At 37.6% G+C, this 20803-nt stretch overlaps 1 protein-coding gene across 1 annotated transcript in view; it reads left to right on the plus strand.

The window, feature by feature from the left end:
• Positions 1 to 20803, plus strand: part of LOC134651660 (syntaxin-binding protein 5-like) — a 376139-nt gene that overhangs the window by 287031 nt on the left and 68305 nt on the right. Inside the window, exons 3-4 of the mRNA XM_063506759.1 lie at positions 3697 to 3879; positions 17525 to 17659. Coding sequence (XP_063362829.1) covers positions 3697 to 3879; positions 17525 to 17659 — 318 coding nt within the window. The remainder of the gene's footprint in view (positions 1 to 3696; positions 3880 to 17524; positions 17660 to 20803) is intronic.

Below are 20803 nucleotides of genomic sequence, written 5' to 3' on the forward strand. Positions count from 1 at the left end.
CGACCACATCAATAAATCGTGTTATGCCTGTAAATCTCAAATCATATAAGACATCGCCTCCGGCAACCGCACGACGTGCACGCCGTGCAATCATACACAAACGAGATTGTTCACCGCAATCCTGATAGGATGCATTGCATACATGCAATAGAAACGGCAAGCGTCGAGATATCCGCACCCTGCGGACGTCTGCAGTTCTCTGATTCAGTGCTGCGTCAGGATTTAACGCTGGGTATAGAACGGCGAGCGAAAACGCTGTTGGTTGGAATAACAAGCGATTTCGGCGCTGGCACACTGCGAGAATTTAATGCTGCGTATAGACCAGCGACCGAAGACGCCTTGAGTGAAACTTATTGTAACGTATTTTTTGTATTTAATAAAGAAATTCGGCAATCCTGGAGCCTTGTGAATTAAACATTCTGTGAGTAGCGAACGAATAGTCGCTATGAAAAGGGAAATTTCACAAAAAAATTTTTACTCACTTATTAATTAGGTACAATATGTATTGTATATATTACTGTTATCCATACAAAGGATAAGCATCACTTATTGTTGATCTTACAATTAGTGTAATTTATGAATTAGTTACTCGCGGTTTTTCATTGTAAAATTCAAATATATTAATGACACTTTAGGTCTAAACATAAAAAACTATGTAAATAGGTATTTACTCTTTTTGTAAAAGACTGTTTCTGAAAAAAAACTGTACGTTTCACTGATTTAAAATAGCCTTGAAACAATGACTAACATAAAGCTAGCGTTAACTTAAAGCTGAAGGCTAATTTGGTTGCTAAAGGAATAGGTTTCTCACTTTTGAAATATTGCGGAATCAACATTAATAAAATCTCCGTAGAATGCTCCGTATTAACTTGCTTTACAATACAATTAAACGTGGAAACTAAATACATTAGGTACTAATTCAGTCCCATACCGAAGTTCCTCAGCATGCAGCAATTACTTACCTGTGTTAGTTCGAGACCGCTGTATACAAACAAACAAACACACACTACTGTACCTAGTTTGCATCTCCGTGTTTGATTTTCCCGGGACTGCATGGGACTGAAATTCGGGACGTATTGCGTTTCTGTAACGAATATTGGGGGTAATGCTTTTCTCGGCCGCGGGCGGTAACTCTATTTGATTTTAACGAATTTTTTTATTTATTTATTAGGTTCGCCAACAGGTGCAATACCAAAAATACTTATAAATAACAAGTTATAAAATAATATTGCTAAAGTATTCACCCAATTACAGGCAAACAAGGCATGCTTGTAACAGACGTTGCTTACATATGTTTTTTTATCCTAACTACTAAATTAGTAGAATTTAACGGATATTGCAATTTCTTTTAAGCACAGAATGAGTCAAGATGGGGTAGGGTAGGAGGCATGACTTGTTGAGTCTGTTCGAATTTGACGATCTTATTTTGACGTTAGCAGCACAACTCGCTTAAAGTCAATAGGTACATAATTAGGAGCGTAGTGATGTCAAAATTAGGTCTAAGCCCGTATAATATATAGTCAGCAGTAAAGACTTCGTCCACCTGAATCATGTTTTCACCAGATATACCTATGCACTAAAATTACAGTTCGTTACGTACATTTACTATCATCCTTTTGTACCAATTATGTACTCAAATTAAAATATTTTGGATAAACTAGGTACATACAAAATCGCACTGTCATTTCAGCATGTCGAATATTAAAATAACTCTTAGCAACATCTGATCAGAAACAGCCACTCTGAACGTATCAACAAACTGAATTGCCAGCACGTTGCAGACCTGATACTGATCAATTCCAAGCGAACGCCAATCCTCCCGACACCTCTGATAACGCCACGTCGCGCCAATTGACGCCAACTTACGCCAACCCACGCCACTGCTTATCAGCTGCAATGTTCGATTGACGACAGTTTGCGCCATCCGATAGCGACAATTTGCTTTCCGCACGACTCTTTAGATATCAGACGGGAATTTATTGTTGAATTGACATCGCTTCTTCGTAACTTTTAGCGTATGTTAAAGTTATGTGGATTTGTGCAAGTTTACATTCCTATATAACGCTTACTTTTATTCTATGGAAGATGGTAGATTTCGGTAAGTCAAACTAAACAGCTTATACCTCTATTATCAAAACAGCATTTGTTGACATCAAGTCAAGTCAAAGTATGTTGAGAAAAGGTTTGGAAAATTTTGATGTTCTACATAATGATATGCCTGGTTATAGTTTATTTTTGTCATACGCGGAGCTCATAATAAGTAAGAAAAAGCATAGTAAATTCCGGATACTAAGGCTCCATTAGTCTAGAGAGTCTGTGCGGAAAGAGAAGAGTCGTGGAATGTATGGGGCCCAATATATTCCACGACTCTTCTCTTTCCGCACAGACTCTATTAGTTATTACGCACAACTAAATATGTAATAGTTAGTCGAATGTGCACTTTATTGCGCCAGTTGCGAGTTTCCTAACAGGCCAATCTAATTAGATTTTTTCGAATAATTAATTTCCGGCAGGCTGAAATTCGTTTAAAAAATCAAGCTTGCGCAATCCCAGGAGGTGTGAAATGAAGGTATTAAAACGATTTCCAGCTTGCTGGTAGGTAATTAATTTCTCAGACCGCTTTTTATGTATCTAATTTAATAAGGCAGAAAACGGTTATTCTGTTTTGTACCCCTAGTCTCGTTAAATATTACCTACCTGGCCCGTGCCAGCTACGAGGCACGAGGAAAAACATACACATATTTTTTTAGAACGCACCCAAAAACCAAAATTGTATCTGCTAAAATTAACCTCAGTTAACATTTAGCGTATTGCCGTATTGGTTTACACAGCCTTCCTCCTACGTCAGCCACTAGTTGCATTACCTTAATGGAACTCCGTTTGCTACTATACTTCTCCGACCAAAAGAGCATTTAAACCATTCTTGTCTCACTACTTACGTCTTTTTAAACTGGGGCGAGCTGCCGCGGGAACTGTAGCGCTAACTTTCGCAAGCGTCTATCTAATTGTTCCCTTTTTATGAAATAAGAATCGTATCCCTTAGATTTTTAGACTGGTTTTACGACAATGCGATGTTGGGAGATAGAAGATTCTTTGTGCGAGCAGTAGAAATGGAACGGCACGTGCAAACAGCTCCGTATTGTTACGCTTACAAATGTGATTGAATTCTGCCTCATCCTCAATGTAGACTGTTTGTTTTCTGTTGAATTTGCGTTTTCAGATATGAAGAGAGTAGCTGTTTACCTAATCTTAACTTAGAGGCGCTTTTAGTATGCTTTTATCTTTCTGAAAGAAAACTCATCTCGTATAATTGCAAAAAGTATTATTTATATGCGCACATTTATCCCTTTTTGAATGTTTAACCCTTTGGACGCCAAGAAAATTGGTTCAAGTCTTCGCATAGGTACAGGCTTGGTATAGGCATGGCAACAGCGCCAAGAACATTTCAAATGATATTATGTCAATGTAACCTTCATAATTTAACATGCGCTTGATCACATTGACATTGATGTTTTTAATAGGAGTTCAAAAGGTTAAATTATCTCTGCGCATTTACCTATATATATGCTTACAATTTTTTTAGGTAACCTTCGTAAAATTGGTCGCTTCTAATTTTGTGTCATTATTAATAATATATGCGTTATATTGATGTGTTACTAATACTTGAAGCCAAAAATTTCCTGAACCGTCCCTCAGTCTAGGCGGCCCCGGCGTCGACGCGCACGCGCGACATGAGGCCGGCGAGGCCGTGGTCCGCGCGCAGTTCCTCGTCAACGAGGGCGCGCTGGTCACCGCCACAGCTGACGACCAGCTCCACCTGTGGACGTTTAGACAGAAGAGCCCCCAGCGAGTGCAGAGCCTCAAGTTCCAGAGAGAGAGGTGAGATACGAGTATAACCTCTTTTCAGGGTAATAACCTTACCTATAGGCTTCAGAGGCCGTGGTCCGAGCGCAGTTCCTCGTCAACGATGGCGCGCTGGTCACCGCTACTGCTGACGACCAGCTCCACCTGTGGACGTTTAGACAGAAGAGCCCCCAGCGGGTGCAGAGCCTCAAGTTCCAGAGAGAGAGGTGAGATACAAGTATCTGAAGTATCATGGAGTCTGAAATCACTTAACAGGTTTGCCACCAGGTGGTTATTTTGAAAGAATAACCTACTAAAAAATCAGCACGAAAAGGGTCCTAACATCACATTGAAATCTTCTTGATAAATAGTTCATTCGGTTCAGGAAGTTGCTGTTATACTTTGGTCAATAGAAGTGCATAATAAATATATATAGGTTCTCGTAAACTCGTAACTATGTATTTTAATTATGTGTTTTTATTTATTTGTTTATTACAAACTGGAAACACAACTCACGTAATGGAAAGCGATGACAGATAAATGCAATTCTGCTTAAATTCCATGCGCAACGTCTTTGATATCCTTTTTATAAAATGGTTGTTCGAGAAAAATACTTCCAGTGAAAGAGGAGCTCCAGTTTGATGGCAATATCGGAAACTCATATAAAATGTGCCCTATTACGAGGGGCGTTCAAAATATTCTCGGTATTGATATCTTACAACCTCTTCTAAAATTTCTTTCGTTACTGGCCGCTAAGGTTTATTCATTGACATTAAAAAAAAGTATAATTCGAACCGAGATGTTCTTTTGTTTTTCTGCAATTGCTGAACAAACATGAACATCATGTGGGAATTGACAATGTTAACTAAATTAGAACATCGATGCGTGATAAAATTCTTGACAAAACAGGGTAAAAATCAAAAAACCATAAAAGAGGAAATGGATTGTGTTTACCGTGAGTCTGCTCCTTCTTTATCTACCATTCAAAAGTGGTCAAGCGAGTTTAAACGTGGAAGGGAGAGTGTTGAAGACGACCCTAGACCTGGCCGGCCTGTAGTAGCTACTTCACAAGAAAATATTGATAAAGTGGAAAAACTTATATTGGAAGATGGTCGAGTGAAGGTAAAATCTATAGCACAAGTAACCAATCTCTCTATTGGTACCGTACATGATATTATCCATGACCATCTTAATATGTCAAAAGTAAGTGCAAGATGGGTTCCGCGAATGCTGACTCGGCTTCAAAAAGACATGCGTGTAGCTTGTTGTTCCGATTTTATTGACCTGTGCGGTGAAAATCCTGATGAGGTGCTGCAAAGAATAGTTACTGGAGATGAAACCTGGGTTCATCATTATGACCCAGAGAGTAAACAAGAGTCCATGCAGTGGCACATTAAGGGTTCAGCTCATCCCAAGAAGTTCAAGGTCATCCCTTCAGCTGGCAAGGTCATGGCCACGATATTTTGGGATTGTGAAGGAGTATTACTGATCGATTATAAAGAAAAAGGTGTAAATATCACAGGACAGTACTACGCTAACATTCTACGTCAATTAAAGGATGCAATCAAAGAAAAGAGGCGAGGAAAGTTAACCAAAGGTGTTATGCTTCTGCATGACAACGCCCCCGTCCATACTGCTCATATTGCCAAGGCAGCTATTGTTGAATGTGGGTTTGAAACTGTTACTCACCCACCGTATAGTCCGGACTTAGCCCCCAGCGACTTCTTTTTGTTCCCCAATCTTAAAAAGGATCTGCGTGGAAATAAATTTTCCGATGATGAAGCATTGAAGGCGGCAGTGGAGGAGCATTTTTACACCAAAGATAAAAAATATTTTTATGCAGGATTAAAAAAAATAATTGATCGATCTTTTAAGTGTATGAACATAGGGGGGGAGTATATTGAAAAATAAAAATATCAAACTTTTCGTACTTGTTTGTTTTCATTCTCATACCGAGAATATTTTGAACACCCCTCGTATGTACACGTGAAAGGGATGTCATGTCGAAGACTTATTTTTTGTTTTTAGTAAAATACGAATACGTTTTTTTAGTCTGGTATAATATCCGGGGCAAATGAACGTACCTACTATGTACTAAGGTCAACCGAAGTAAATGCGTCACTTGAGGTAAATGCGTCTTTTAAAGATTTCTTCTTAACGGAACATTTTAGAACTATTGCAACCCCCTCTGTTTGAAGTGGGGTCACTGAACTTTAATGCAGACAGCTATAATAGTTCTAAAATGTTCCGTTTAGAAGAAATCTTTACAAGATGCATTTTACCTCAAGTGACGCATTTACCTCGGTTGACCTTACATATTATTTTTAGAGCGTATCATGTGATGACATAATAAGTAAACTCATGAATATCATGATTCTCCAAAAAGGTAAACCCATTAGGGTATTCTCCTACTAGTCAAATCAGTTTCTTTTTTGGAACTGTCAAAACGATTTGCTAATATGCAATTTATATGAAACATTACACAATGACGTCACGGCCAACTCACCTACGTTTTACATTTCCTTCGAGTAACACCGCGGCTTCCGACACGTCGTATATTTCTAAGGGTTCAAAAATACGACGAAACGTGCTGAGAAAAGATATGCACTGCCTTTTGCCCTTTGTCTCGTCTTGGCGGGGGCACGGCCGTGCCCCCAGATCCGATGTATGAAATAGAACTTGTGTTTTAAAATAACTATGTATGTTTTTCTATTAATTACTTATCTGGAGCTTTATTTCATGCATGATGTGAAATAATTTATTTGATATACAGTCAAATACCCTATTAGTTACCTACTGTTGTATAAAGCTTTGATCCTCCATAGTCATTTAAATCGTTAAAAGAACCATATAATCCCCTCGAGCATGGAACCCTTTGAAAAGCTCTCAAGCGCTCGTGAATTCTCCACGAAACGTTGCGACAAAGACGTAAACAACGAATAGACGGAATCAGCTCCATTGTAGGAACGTGATCATTAACAGGCAGAGATTACCACCTATTGGAGGCTGCAATTTGAGGCAAATAAATTATTGTTGACAAATAAAGCAAAGAAGTTCTTACATTCTACTTGGATCACATACTGGCTAGGGGCATGTCCCGATATTTTTCCTGATAATTATCAGAGGATAGTTTGTTACGCAATAACTTTACCATATCCGTAGCTTATAAATGAATATAATGTATTTTATGAATAACAATTGCTTTTATAAAAAAACATGAGTTGTATGAGTTGATGTTTTACAATGGAATCTGATTTACAATGCAAATAAAGGTAGCAACCGGCGGTCTTATCGCTGCAAGCTATAACCGATCTCTTCCAGGGAACCTTTGTATGATTTGACGTGTAAACCACTTTACTAAAATTGAATACTTGCAGACAAATTATGATATCTTCCTTCTACGCCAATCCAAGTTACATGTAAATAACAATATCCAGCAAAGTTAGGAACTTGCAGATGCTAAATATCGTAAAAATTAGTGAATCCCAAAATACTGTATCTTTGTCCTTCTGAACTGAATGATTTATGAGCAGTATAATAGTATTCCTCATGTATAAATCACATCCTGTTAATATAAATCATTTAAGCTAACCATGGATGTTCAGCGCTTGTCAACATTGCTCCATCTAGTGATATCCAGCGATCTGCAAACTACTGACAAAGGGTAACCCTAAGCCTCGCTCATCTCGCTCATTCCCCTCTTTTCAGACAGGGACAGTACACCGTAGAATTAATTATGAGGAAAACAAGAGCTCCCGTCATGGCTCGTGATTTAATCAAATTCGTCATCTAATTTCGCCTCGTGATAGAATGGAGAATGCTTACACTTATTTATTCGTGGTGAAGCTTTTGTTAAGTGCAAAATAACCTTAACGGAACGTGCAGAAATTTGGATTGGCTTAATCAAAGATATGTAACTCCGTATAAGACGAATAAACCGCGGTATTCGGAAAACAAGATCCGTTCCAGACTAGAGAACGATACGATATGTACTAGATACGTTGTAGTTTACATTTCAGCTAGTTCTCTTTTGCAGCTCAATTCGGGCAAAAATGTCACTTTTACGTTAAAATATCGTAATAATATCTTGTGGAAATCGTTCAAGAATATCTCCAGAATCACGGAAATGTCAAATTTGACAGGCTAGATCTTAAAATTATCGTTATCGTATCCTGGTGATGTCTAATAGATGTCTAGTTCAAAATCCGAATCGGACCCTAAGTCTAAGGAAAAACGTGCCTCGGAAATCAAGAAAAAGTCATTCTCGGATAGATGGAGCATATACCTTTGGCCTATACTCGTGTAGATAGCGTTGACGACACCGTTTAATATTTAACAATTTCAACACATAGGTATCAGTAAAGGAACATGGGTCAAAATGATATAAAAATAATAAAATAATTTATCCATATATTAAAATTTTTTGATAGTTTTATACATTTTCATTTTGAGTTTAAATTTACTGTGACCACAAAATTTACTATGACAGGACCCCTCTTACTATCTATTCTCTTTGGCTTAATTTAAAATGCGTACCTTAATGTGCCCAATTTTGCCTACTGCCAAGTATTGCACCTTAAATTAAAGCAACCGAAATTTTCGTGCACGTGCCGTAAGGGTTAAACGTAATAAGAATTATTCATTTGTGTTCTGAAGTTGCATAAGAATTTAGTTTAATTTAAGATGCGTAGCACGATTCAGTATCTTAAGTGTAACAAATTGCCATAACGCCATTATAGCCATCTACTCGTACCGTTGTTATGATTCTTAGTTATGACATTCGTTAGTCTGTGTTATGCCGTGAGTTCTGCCCAGGGGGGGGACACTAGGAATGTAGTTAACGTCAGTAAAGATGCAGGCGATTTCTATATTTTGCTCCCGAGAACATACTATTGCGTAAAGTTGACTTCCGATTACACAAACTACGTCACCAGATGTCACTATAAAATTCATATAATTTTGGTGGCATTAATATTAAAATTAAAATAAGCACGAATTAATATTTTTAATTATTATAATTTTCAATTAATTTTGCGAAAAAATAAGAGTTTTGTTAAAATGTGATTTAATTATGCTGTTTGTTTATGCTGGCAACACTTGCATAACCGCCAAGACCATAGAGGTACAATCATAATTATATAGATGAAATGGGCGAGGAGCCAGTTGACCGAACGAGATGCACTTATAGAACTTTTAGTATGGAGTAGCAGAGAAAGCGCTTTTGAAATAACCCGACCAAATTACGTAGGTTATGTTTGGTAGGTTGTCAGGAACGTCAAAAAGTGTTTTTAATTTGGTCGCATCACGTATGTTCTGTCCCTCACGGGCGCACGCGTATAGCTCATCTAAGTATATAATTCTAGGTATATGGCCAAGACATGCAATTTTTTAGCTGTCACTGGAAGAGCGTAAATTAAAAATATTTTAGTGATGGTTGAGCCATTTTCTTCGTTATGGTTTGGTTATGGTGCTGGAGGAAATTAGATTATAGCCCGAATGAAAACACATGCCTGCCCTGCCCTGCCATGCCCTGTTGTGAAAACCTCCAGAAAGTGCGTTGAGTTCTGTGTTATTTTGTGCAATATGGACGCTATTTTAGAGTAAATTTATTTCGTGGTAGGTATCTAATAAGTACCTACTTTTGATAAGGCACGCCACTATCGATAAATCTGCTACAATGCCTAGACTATGTGCTTGTATTGTGCGTAGTAAATTAATCATATTTTCTTAATCATGTATTTTCTTGTGTGTGAATGCTTTTTCACCACACTCGCTTTCTTTTCTATTGTTTACCTAAAATTGTACTTTCCTAGCGATAATGTGATGTAAAACATGTATGCAATAAACATATTGAATTTAATATTCTGTTTTTTTCTTTATTCCATTATTGATAACATTAACCTTTTCCACATAATGTTAGGTCTACTTGGGCGGTTTACAAGTACATTTGTTGTTTGATTTCTTGTAAATAATTAAAGGTTTTTGTTACAAGAAACCAAACAAAAAATGGACTTGTAAACCGCCCGAGTAGACCTAATATTATGTGGAACGAAAGTACACGTATGGATGCATATGTAGTTGTGCACGCACACAAACATACTTAGTATCGGCGGAGGTTCAGAGATGGCTCTTTCAAACGAGTTTCCATAAAATGCTTCAAGAGGGCTCTCTTTACCTATATACTTACTTTACTCTTTGGTTCTGCCTAAACCCTTAAGCCTATTTTGATGTACATATATATTTCGATTTCTCTTTATGACCCAACTGACATAATCAATTTCCAATAAGGAAGAATATCCAGATAGTTTTACATTCTGTTTGGGTATTTGTTCTTATACACTTTCAATTTTAATAGTTTTACTAGTGTTAATTACTTTAAAACGGAGACTGTGCCGAATTCTTTTTAATATCTACTTAACTAGAAACACTTCGCCAACAACACTTATCAAGGTGGGTCATCTTGCTTACTGTTACAACAGTAGGTAGATATTTTAATACCTAAATAGATATTTGCGCTTTTCAAATTGCCCAGCTTTCGAAGTTACGCCAAAGAACCCTCCGAGACATTTGAAGTCAAAAGTTATTAAGACTATTTCTCATTCCATCCAAGCAAAGGCCTGTAGCGGCTTCTAACCGCCATTGATATCAAAGGTTCCCAAACTGCGGACAAAGCTAAAATAGTTTGGAAACATTGAAGTGGGCGGTCGATACCATTACACCCCGAGGACTTGAGGTATCATCTGTCTAGGGACCGACCGTTTGTGGGCTCGACGGGGAAAAGGTACCCGGTAATTTGAGCTTAAACGATTCGAGAGAATGCCTGAGCGGATTTGGAGCGGCCCACAAAATAACTTTTTAATAGGTTAGTTAACTATATTTTTTTAGTGTTTTGAATTTTCGAAAATATGAAATGCTGTAGTAGTTTTCACATAACATCAGAAATGCGTCATCGAAGCACGTTAACTATGTTTAAGAGTCATTTTCGAGATCTAACGAATATATGATCATGATCACACGTTGTCGCTAAAACGCGATCTCTTCCAGACAATTTTACGATAGGTAATGGGTCCTTGTAACGTTCGGTTTTCAAGGTTTTCGTATATTATTGATAAATGTTTTAGGAAGTAGGTAGCGTTAAAAAGTTAATTTTTGTTTTTTTTATTACTTATACAATTTTATTTTTTTGTAAGATTTTATAAGAGTAACGTTTTTTTTCTTTCGCTAATCCATCTTAAATACGATAAGACTTTTCTCTTTAAAATTTTCTTATATTCTAAATAGTTACAAGAAACAGTGGACAGGTATTGAAGACCCTTCATCAAATATGTACAACCACTAACGGCTTAGCAATAACAATAATTGTATTACAAATGGTTCAGGCCTCGATTAATTGAAGCGGGCCCGAATGCAAACGACGCGTTATAATCCAGAATATTTAGTGGGAATTTACATAAATACTTAATACTAATTTGCTGACAATGAATTTAGCATCCATGAATGCCGTCTTGGCTTGTTTTAAACACAGATAAATTTAGTTGAAATGTAAAAAAAATCGCTCCATGTAACATCCCCTCCCTGTGAGAAATTGGGCCGATTTTTTCTATTCCAATAGTAATAAGTAGCTATTAAATAAGATGCTCATTCGAGTACCTACTAAGAAATGATTTGAAAATACGTGACTAGTATACGCTGACAGTAAAATGACTGGAGTAATTGCCTTCAACGCAATATTGTATATTAGCGGCCCTTATGTATTTGACCTGACCCTTATCAAAATCGGGTCTATTTAATGTTGTAATGTAATATCCACCACGGACAGGACAAATTAGATCTCAATCTATACATGACCCGGCATTCAATATTGTGCCCATTAATCGGTACCGGGACAGATAACGCTCCGTCACAGTTAATAATCGGGCCGGTACCAGCGACCGGATGTGCGATTATAGGTCGCGATTAATCGTGACGTCTGGTCGGACGATTTATCGACGACTTACCCTGTGCTTGAGACTGGGCGATGGATCGAGGACGTATTTCCGTTCTATAGTGTGTCAAGCCATTTCCGTCAGTAGAAAAATCGGCAAATTTAAAAAAGGTAGGCGCAAAGGGTTATCTTCCCATAGAAAATTTGAATTTCGCGCCTTTTTCTACCGACAAAGCTGTTTGACCGGCTATATTTATTGATTTATAAGGGATTACCTCAATGTATAATCCTCAAAAAATCCGCCATTTTTTTTAAGTGGTTCTTTTGTATTTCATTTTCTCTTTTATTTGGACAGTACACTACACTAGCATTTCTTGCCGCAAAGTCGCGTACATTTTGACAAGATGGGCCAACATTAAATGTGATGCAACGGTATATTAGGTGCACCGTTGATAATACTCGTAGATGAAAGTTGATATTATATTCAAATGTTTTACATGCCAAAATGTTACGCATGCATTCAAATGCGGTAATCTGATTTGTGCATGAATGTATTTAGTATGCGTTTCGATAATTCATCGACCCATGTTCTTGTAATTAATACATTAAGTATATGCAACTACATACAATGTCCGGTAATCCGGCCAATCTGCGTGCCGCTAATCGTGTTAATCATGACAATTGGCCGTTCATTCGGTTGATTTGTGGACCGTTAGAATTGATGCGTGATCTTAGATAAGTAATAATACCTACCTATAGCTACAGTTGTTGGTACATATGGATGTAAGATAAATTTTGCTCTATTTTCTTGATGGCTACATGTATTTGCTGTGATTTTTCTGTATTAGCTGTGAACTGTTAAATCCTAGTACCTATCCTTTTTAAGTAATCAATTTCATAAATTACGTATTATTTTCAAAACCGAGGCAGTAGCAAATATTATTTTTCATTTTAGTACACTACTATTGGAAAATGTACATAAATGGATATAGGCAAAACGTTGTTTAAATTGAGTTAAGTTGGCTTTCATAAAATTACCAGCAACTGACCCTAGTCCTACCAATCGATTAGTAAGCCTGACAAGACATAATTATAGTCTTATCACAACAAAGATAAAGCACAATTTCTGTGCACATTCAAAAATTAACCCAATGCAGGCTTTGAATAATTTTACGGTTTCACTCACTTGTTTTAAGTCACTCGCGCGACATGTTTCGGAGAGCAGGTCACCGAAACATAAACCGTAAAATTATTCAATGTTAGTATGTCTCACAACAGTTTAAATTCGACCAATGCAAGCTTCTTTTAACGCGTTGTTCAATATTCTATTCCGATTTTTTGCCTACTTTTCCGCCAAATTTCTTAATTTCCTTTGATCGCATGTGACATTCATAAGGAGATTAGGAGACCTTGGCATTCGAATTGTGTTGCGAGCTCAGAATTTAGATGAATAATTCAGTTTGTCCTAATCGAAGCGTCTGAGCGCGTTGCGTATTGAATGAACTCTAATTTACTAAATTGCGAATGAAATACGATGCTGTTTCCATTTATTTAGAGTTCAAAATGTAATGACAAAATATGTTCTACTACACAAATCACAACATCACGACTCCCATTTCCAACTAAAATACTATACATGTTGAAACATACTTTCTACATACATTTCTCTTACATGTGTCTTTGGTTGTTCTCTTAGAGTAGGTACCTAGGTAGTTATTCTTGTGCATTGGATATGGTGCTTTGTGTATTCATATTGGTGTTACTCTAGAGTAGTAGTTATTGGAGTAGATGAGAGGGTATTTAGGAAGATGTGTCCTTGTATTTGTTGTTATATTGCTGACAACATTGTCATATTTAAATCATGCTACGAGTATGTGTGCTATGGAACATGATAATTATGGTAAGCATAACTATACATAGTATAAAACAAAGTCGCTTCCCGCTGTCTGTCTGTCCCTATGTATGCTTAAATCTTTAAAACTACGCAACGGATTTTGATGCGCTTTTTTTAATAGATAGAGTGATTCAAGTGGAAGGTTTATGTATAATTTGTTAACCTGTGCGAAGTCGGGGCGGGTCGCTAGTACAGTCACCTGCAATAATATGTTACACTACGAAGGCCGCAAAAATATCTGACACGGTCTTATTTGTAGAGCCATAAGAGCGTGTCACATATTTTTGCCGACTTCGAAGAGTAACATATTATTGCAGGCGACTGTACAATAAATTTGAGCGCGACGCAGTGATATTGAAATCAAATTGTTACCGATATGTTACTGTTCAAATTTTAAAGCGTTACTGGCTACATACGCCTCCATTTTGTTCATCGTAGCACCCTCTACAGACGCTCCTGGCGTAGCCGCGTAGCTGCATAGCGTGCTACGCTATAGTTTTTTCCTGTCACTTGCTTTCAACAAAAAATGTTAAATGCATAATAGAAAAGACAGCAGCTACTACTGGTAAATAATGTAAATGTATGTCATATACAATAATATAAGTAAGTAGGTATATGTAACATAAATTGGAATCACGTTTACTGACACCTGCAAAAAAGCCCCAACCCGCACTATGCCAGTTTGGGGGCAAAAGCTATAGCTCGATTTCCTTGTACATAAAAAGAGACCTAGCCCAACAATAGGCCATATTCATGACTATTTATTTAAACTTTTTTGCAAATAAATAAAAAAAAACTACAAATGGCGGACTTAATGCCTTAATACATTCTCTACCAGTCAACCATATAGGGCTAAACAGAGATGTAAATATTATATGTAAGCTCATGATGAGGTTACACATTAATTAAACATAAGTTTGCATTTGTTTATTAATTAAATTACTAAAAATACACAAAGCAAAACCCAATATTCCTTTAATATCAAGTAATACCGCGGTATAATGAACAATGAATGATATTGTAAAAGCCTCCGCCGGGCATCAAAGCCGTGTCGGCGGTGGCTTTTGTTTCTCTAAACCCATTGTATCTGTGAGCTCCGCACAAACTCCATTCTTTGCCAATATTACCACAAATCACGCCAAAACAAACCCTAAGTCAGATCAAAAGAGCTCATATTTAAATGGAGCTGAATATCCTATTTTTTCAAATCGAAATGAGACTTTGGATAGACGCAATACGGTTGCGTTTCAAACATATGCAGAGATAGATCTCTGATAAAGTTAGTTTCAGAATGGACTATAAAGTTGAAACAATAAGGTTTAGATTACAATGCGGGTAGCGACGAAGGTGATAGCGTGAAACGTGCTCTCTGCTGCCCAGCGATTGAAAATGAGCTTTCTGTATGCCGCTACAAGGTTTACATTAGAATGTAAGCCTAGAGATGTAAGCAATACGGTTGATAGTTTGAAACAGTTTTCCGCCGCTCGCGCGAATAAAACTAGACGTTAAAGTTTCACCGATAAGGTTCAGATTCGTTTGTGAATGAAGGGACAATGCGTTGGTTAGCCACGGCGGGAAATGGTAGACCGGACGGACGGCAACGTCAATCATCCTATAGGCTATTCAGAAAGCTTTCCGACCACCTCCTAGTAGCGAACCAGTCCTGGTGATAATCGTTGATAGAAAATGCTAATCGATACTATAATAAGGTCAATGTGGAGAAAACCGGTATAAGACACGAACGGCCCGATTCGGATTTTGTAATAGACATATGTTAGATATCTTTTAGACATCGCCAGAATACGATAACGATATGTTTAAGATCTAACCTGTCAAATTTGATATTTCCGCGATTCTGGAGATACTCTTCAACGATTTCCGCAAGATATTACTTAGAGATCTAATTCATATCTAATAGATATCTAACACGATCTATCGTAAAAGTGACATTGGTTGCCCGAATTGCGCTGCAAAAGAGAACTAGTTGAAATCGAAACTATAATGTATCTAGAATGGATCTAGTACGTGTCGTCTCTTGTTCTCTTGAAGTTCGAATACGGCAGGAACTCTCGTGTTTTTAAAAATCCGTATCCACTCGAAAATCGTACTCCGCTCAGACACACAGCCATATTCGAACTTTAAGATACGTCAAATATTATTTATATATATAAATGATATGAATCGCATATGTCAGTGTCAAACAAGTGTCAAAATTGACGTTTTTGTTTGAAGAAGACATATCCGATCCATATCGTTGCGATATCTAATATTTGATGAATCTTAAAAGTTCGAATATGGCTGACAGTCAGAAAGCAAATGCTTCGCTCGTTCCGCTCTACTGAATCTTTGTGAATTATCAATAAGTGTAAATATCCCTATATCCCTGGAATATTGCATGGAATATCGGATTAATATTGGTGTATTTGGGCATACGTACAGAGCCGTAATCCCTCCTGGGTTACGTTTCGGTGTTTTATTGTAAGCTGTACGCAGAGTTATTTATGCACAGACATAGTTATGTTAAATGTGCATTTTAAGTTGCTGAAATTATGATTGGGAAAATAGTTTCAACAGTGTTTTTCAATGTATGGGTTGTAAACGGTGGGGTAGTCCTCGCGAACATAACTCAAAACTGAGTAACGGTCCTCCATTTTGAAAAAAATCCATAAACTGAATCGACAAACAAATTCTATTCAATCATCGAACCTGCTCACAAAATTTCACGAGAATCGGTTGAGAATTGCGTCCTGTAGAGGAGAGCGTCCGGACATACGAAAGCACTTTTGCCCAAGCTGAAACGGAGACCTTCGCTAATGCTCGGTCAGTTAAAAAAGGGTTAGATACTCCTGAAGGCAGAATGGGGGTTACGAAAAAAATCTCATAATAATAACGTACTTACAGCATGAAAGAGTTAGAAAAATTGAAAAAAAAAAAAATACCACTAGACGTATTCTGATTCTAATAGAGTAGAAAATAAAATATAAAATTAATTTAGCACTGAATTAATAGAATAAATGCTGTAGAAAGAAAATGCACTGCGAACGTGCATGGTCATTTCAAGTAGGTCTCTGTGTTAAATAATATTTTCTTGGTATAAAATGTTAGAAGGCGTTCTCAAATGCTTGCTGCTAGACGAGGCTCCGGTATTCAAATTCCGATATTTTGTATGCACCCGGGTGTTACTCCTCTCGTGCATTTTGAATAATAAACTGTACTGAATCTTAACCAGGTTTCATGGGAATCATGGGAAACTGTATTGAACGGAGCTGGCTGTGTAGACTTATGTTATTATTTCCTGATAGTACCTATAATGATGTTTAGAGCCCGTCTACGCTGAGTAAGTAAGAGAAGACAGGTGTTATATAAAAACATTAAGCGTTGGGGAATTCAGAGTTATACAAGCTACCCCGGGGTAACGGTTTACAACCAATACATTGAAAAACACTGTTGAAAATACTTTCCCAATGATTATCCTAATGCGTATACTAGCAATTAAAACAGATATACCCCCTTACCTATTCATGAAACTTTACAAGAACACACACACACACACACACACACTCACACACATATAAAATTGAACTTCATTTATGAATTTAGCATACTGTGTGATTTCCGTACATTGTGATACTTATTTCTAAAACTTCATGTTTATTTTATTGTATTTCTTTATTTTATCCAATGTCCCATCTGTTACTTACTCTTTTTTGTGAGTCCCAAGATACAGGCTCAGCCTAGTTTTCGGCTTACCGGACAACTTTTGTGCATGTATTTCTTAGTTATTACTCGTATGAATAAATTTATTCTTATTCTTATTTCAATAGCGGATCAATGAATCTAATCTGATTATATATTTGTTGCAGAATCACGTGTCTGCACTTACCGCTGCAGTCGAAATGGGTGCACGTAGGCACGGAGCGCGGCAACGTGCACGTGGTCAACATAGAGACGTTCGCGCTGAGCGGATACGTCATCAATTGGAACAAGGCCATCGAGGTGTGAGTACCCTAGCATATGTGTTACAACTACTACTAGTGCATACGTACAGGACATTATCACTGGCCTTAAAGTCTATTACAGACTGTTGAAACAGTGTCAGGTAGGACGAGAACGTTTTTCGTGGCTATGTAAGCCAATACGGGAGCGGCAAACGGTGTAATTTACCCGTGGCGAACAGGTGTCGGGCTGATGACGCTTGGCTCGCTTACTTGCGAGTGTCTCAAACCAAGCGTCGTCGTGAATTTTACGCCCGTCAAACACCAGTGTGCGCCACTTGTCTCTGTCCTCGGCAAGCTCCTCCCATTTATGAACCGGGATGTTGAAGGAGTGCATGTCTCGCTTGGCGCAGTCTTTGTGCCGTAGCATACCCGTGGAATAATCATATAACGTCTCTCTCGCACTATTGGCTCAGACCGAATTTTAAATGTTTTCCCTTCATCTGGCGCGATGAGCTGAACGCTTTTCACTGACACGGTGATAAGAAGAGACGTGCGGGAATCAACCAATAGCATTGAAGCAACCAATACCAACATCTCTTCTTCACTCCACTGGATTACAACCAATGCTATTGGTTGGCACGTACAGTCGCCATCAGATATATCGGAGCGGCCAAGGTGTTCACAATACCTGAACACGCACTGTAACGCCCTGACAATAGAGGCGTGTTCAGATATTTGCGAGAGCCTTAGCCGCTCCGATATATGTGATGACGACTGTACCTTTCAACTGCACTCATCTCCGCCTCAGTGAAAGGCAGCATAATTCTGTCAGATAGTTTTCTAATAGATATCTTTGACCCAATCTGTAAACTTCTTATGCTATAACTGGACAAATTTTATAGTCGTAACGAGATTACGACATTTACGACTTGTCGAGTATTTAAAGCAAGTTTACAAATTACCTATTCAAGAAATAGCAGAACTAATTTCCTAAAAACCTCTTTAAAAAGCTTTCCACTCCACTTTTATACAATACTAATGTTTATCATGATTTAAATTAAAAACTCTAATTAACTCAGGGGCCTATTCCATAACCGTTCGTAACTCGACGACATTCGTAAATGAGCGACAATTATCGCCAGCTCTTATCGCGCCTCTAATGAGCCGGCCACTGAATGGAATTGAAGGAGTTGATCGTTTCATTCACTAAAAAGCATTCAGAATGAATAATGTTATATTTAGACCGTTATCGCTGACACGACATTTGGGGCGAAAGTGTTTTATTTTCCTATTAAATGATATAAAAGCGTGCGTGATGTGTTTACTTGGTCACTTCTCTTAGTGTAAGGGAAATATGTAGGCAGTTTGTCAGAATTGACGCGTTTGTATATGCCTGTTTTGAAACACACTATACTGTCTTTTTAAACATATTAAAAAAACTTTGCATTTTAAATTGCAACAAAATTGAGCTGTGAATTTCACGAGATGCATAATCAAGTTCACTCGCGACTACTTTAATTTGTAATTCAAAAGGCAGTACACCGAAATTGTTGGCATTTCATCAAAGAATTTGCATTAGGTGTTCATTTTATGCATGCTTTTTCATTTTTGTAGCGAAAATGCTTTTATAAAAGGGCAGTGCAGGTGCAAGTCTCATCTTGGGAGAGTTCACCGCCCGCGGCATCTGTCTGTCCGGAACATAGTGGAAGCGGCAAAGTAGCTACTCTTTGAACAAAAAGATGGCAGTTTTACAGTTTGTCAAGGTTGTCAAAGTTAAGTCGGCATAATTTAAGGATATTTTTAGTAAATTGGTCGCATCTTTGTTTTACCTTTCACATTGGCAAGACGCCATAGTACTTAGGCCAGTATATCGGGCACATATACCTACAAGATATCTCTGCCCATTCACACATAAGCAGTTAAGCACATAACAGACGTGATAGCAATTAGAAAACGAATTCAATTGTTTGTATTGTCGCGCAAATCGGTAATTTCAACTTATATTGTTGTCTATGCGCAGTGAAGCACTTAATTTGTTATTTAACCAAGGCGTCCTCAGGAAAGTTATGTTTCAGGAGCTAACTGAGTATACTGTTTTATTTTTACTATGCCCTGTATCTTTCGTCTCGTCTCAAGTGACTTTAAGCGAAAACTCTTCAGTTTGAGAATAGCCCCTTTATGGTATGGGTGCGGTTTTAAATAATCATTTATTTGACGTTGAAATACGGCGTTGTCTGTTGCAATTTTTGAATAGAAAGAGGTTATTAACTGCGGTTAATTAATTTATTACCGTTTTTAGCAAATGTCGGTTTTCAATAAGGTGGTACAGTAACCAATAACGTATGTCATAATAAGGTTTATATCCCGCTTTTACTTTGCGTAAACGTGGGAACGCATTTCGTAATAATATATTTTATCATTTTGAAGTGAACTGCGTATCATTGACATATGACAAAGCCCCAAGGCCTAAAACATCGTCTTTTAGTGAGTCGACCCTACATTAACGACATAATTTTCACCAGAATAACACACGAACAGGAAATAAAACGTCAAAATATACCTCTAACGAGCTAACTTTGAGAATTCACCACTAAATACACAATTACACATATCCCTGAAATATAGATTACCTCTTACTAGATCCCGCGTCATAAAACATAATATCTATCTCGCACTCGAGTTTTTTTACATGGGTCAACATAGTCGCTGAATGTGCCACTTTGCGGTTTTGATTTTCCACGCAAGCGGAAAAAGAATGTTCCGCGACCGCTGTGTGCTTAAAACAATTGTTTCAGAATTGTAGATACATAGATAGATAATCCATTTATTTGTTTGCCACAATACACACAAGATATTCAAAGTACAACAATGACATACAAAAAAAACAATCCAGAAAAAAATGGAAAATTACAAAGACAAATAATAGTCATAGTATAATTAGAGAAAGCCTGTGTGTTAGTGTGACACATATAGGCGAAAAAAAGTTATGAATACGTCATATGCTCCATCTAGCGTAAAGCACAGACCTGTACCGTGAACAAAACCGCCAACGTTAAGCGCCGCAAACCGCAGCACAATGACTACACAACACACAAAGCAATTCAAACCTTATCAACACACTTTAAAGTCCCATTCTCCTTGCCTCATCTTTCAATTTTCGTCCAGTTTAGGCTGTATTATCTGTGGGTTTCGGTTTAAAATGGC

Source organism: Cydia amplana, chromosome 10 (genome assembly GCF_948474715.1).
Source record: "Cydia amplana chromosome 10, ilCydAmpl1.1, whole genome shotgun sequence".
Taxonomy (NCBI): domain Eukaryota; kingdom Metazoa; phylum Arthropoda; class Insecta; order Lepidoptera; family Tortricidae; genus Cydia; species Cydia amplana.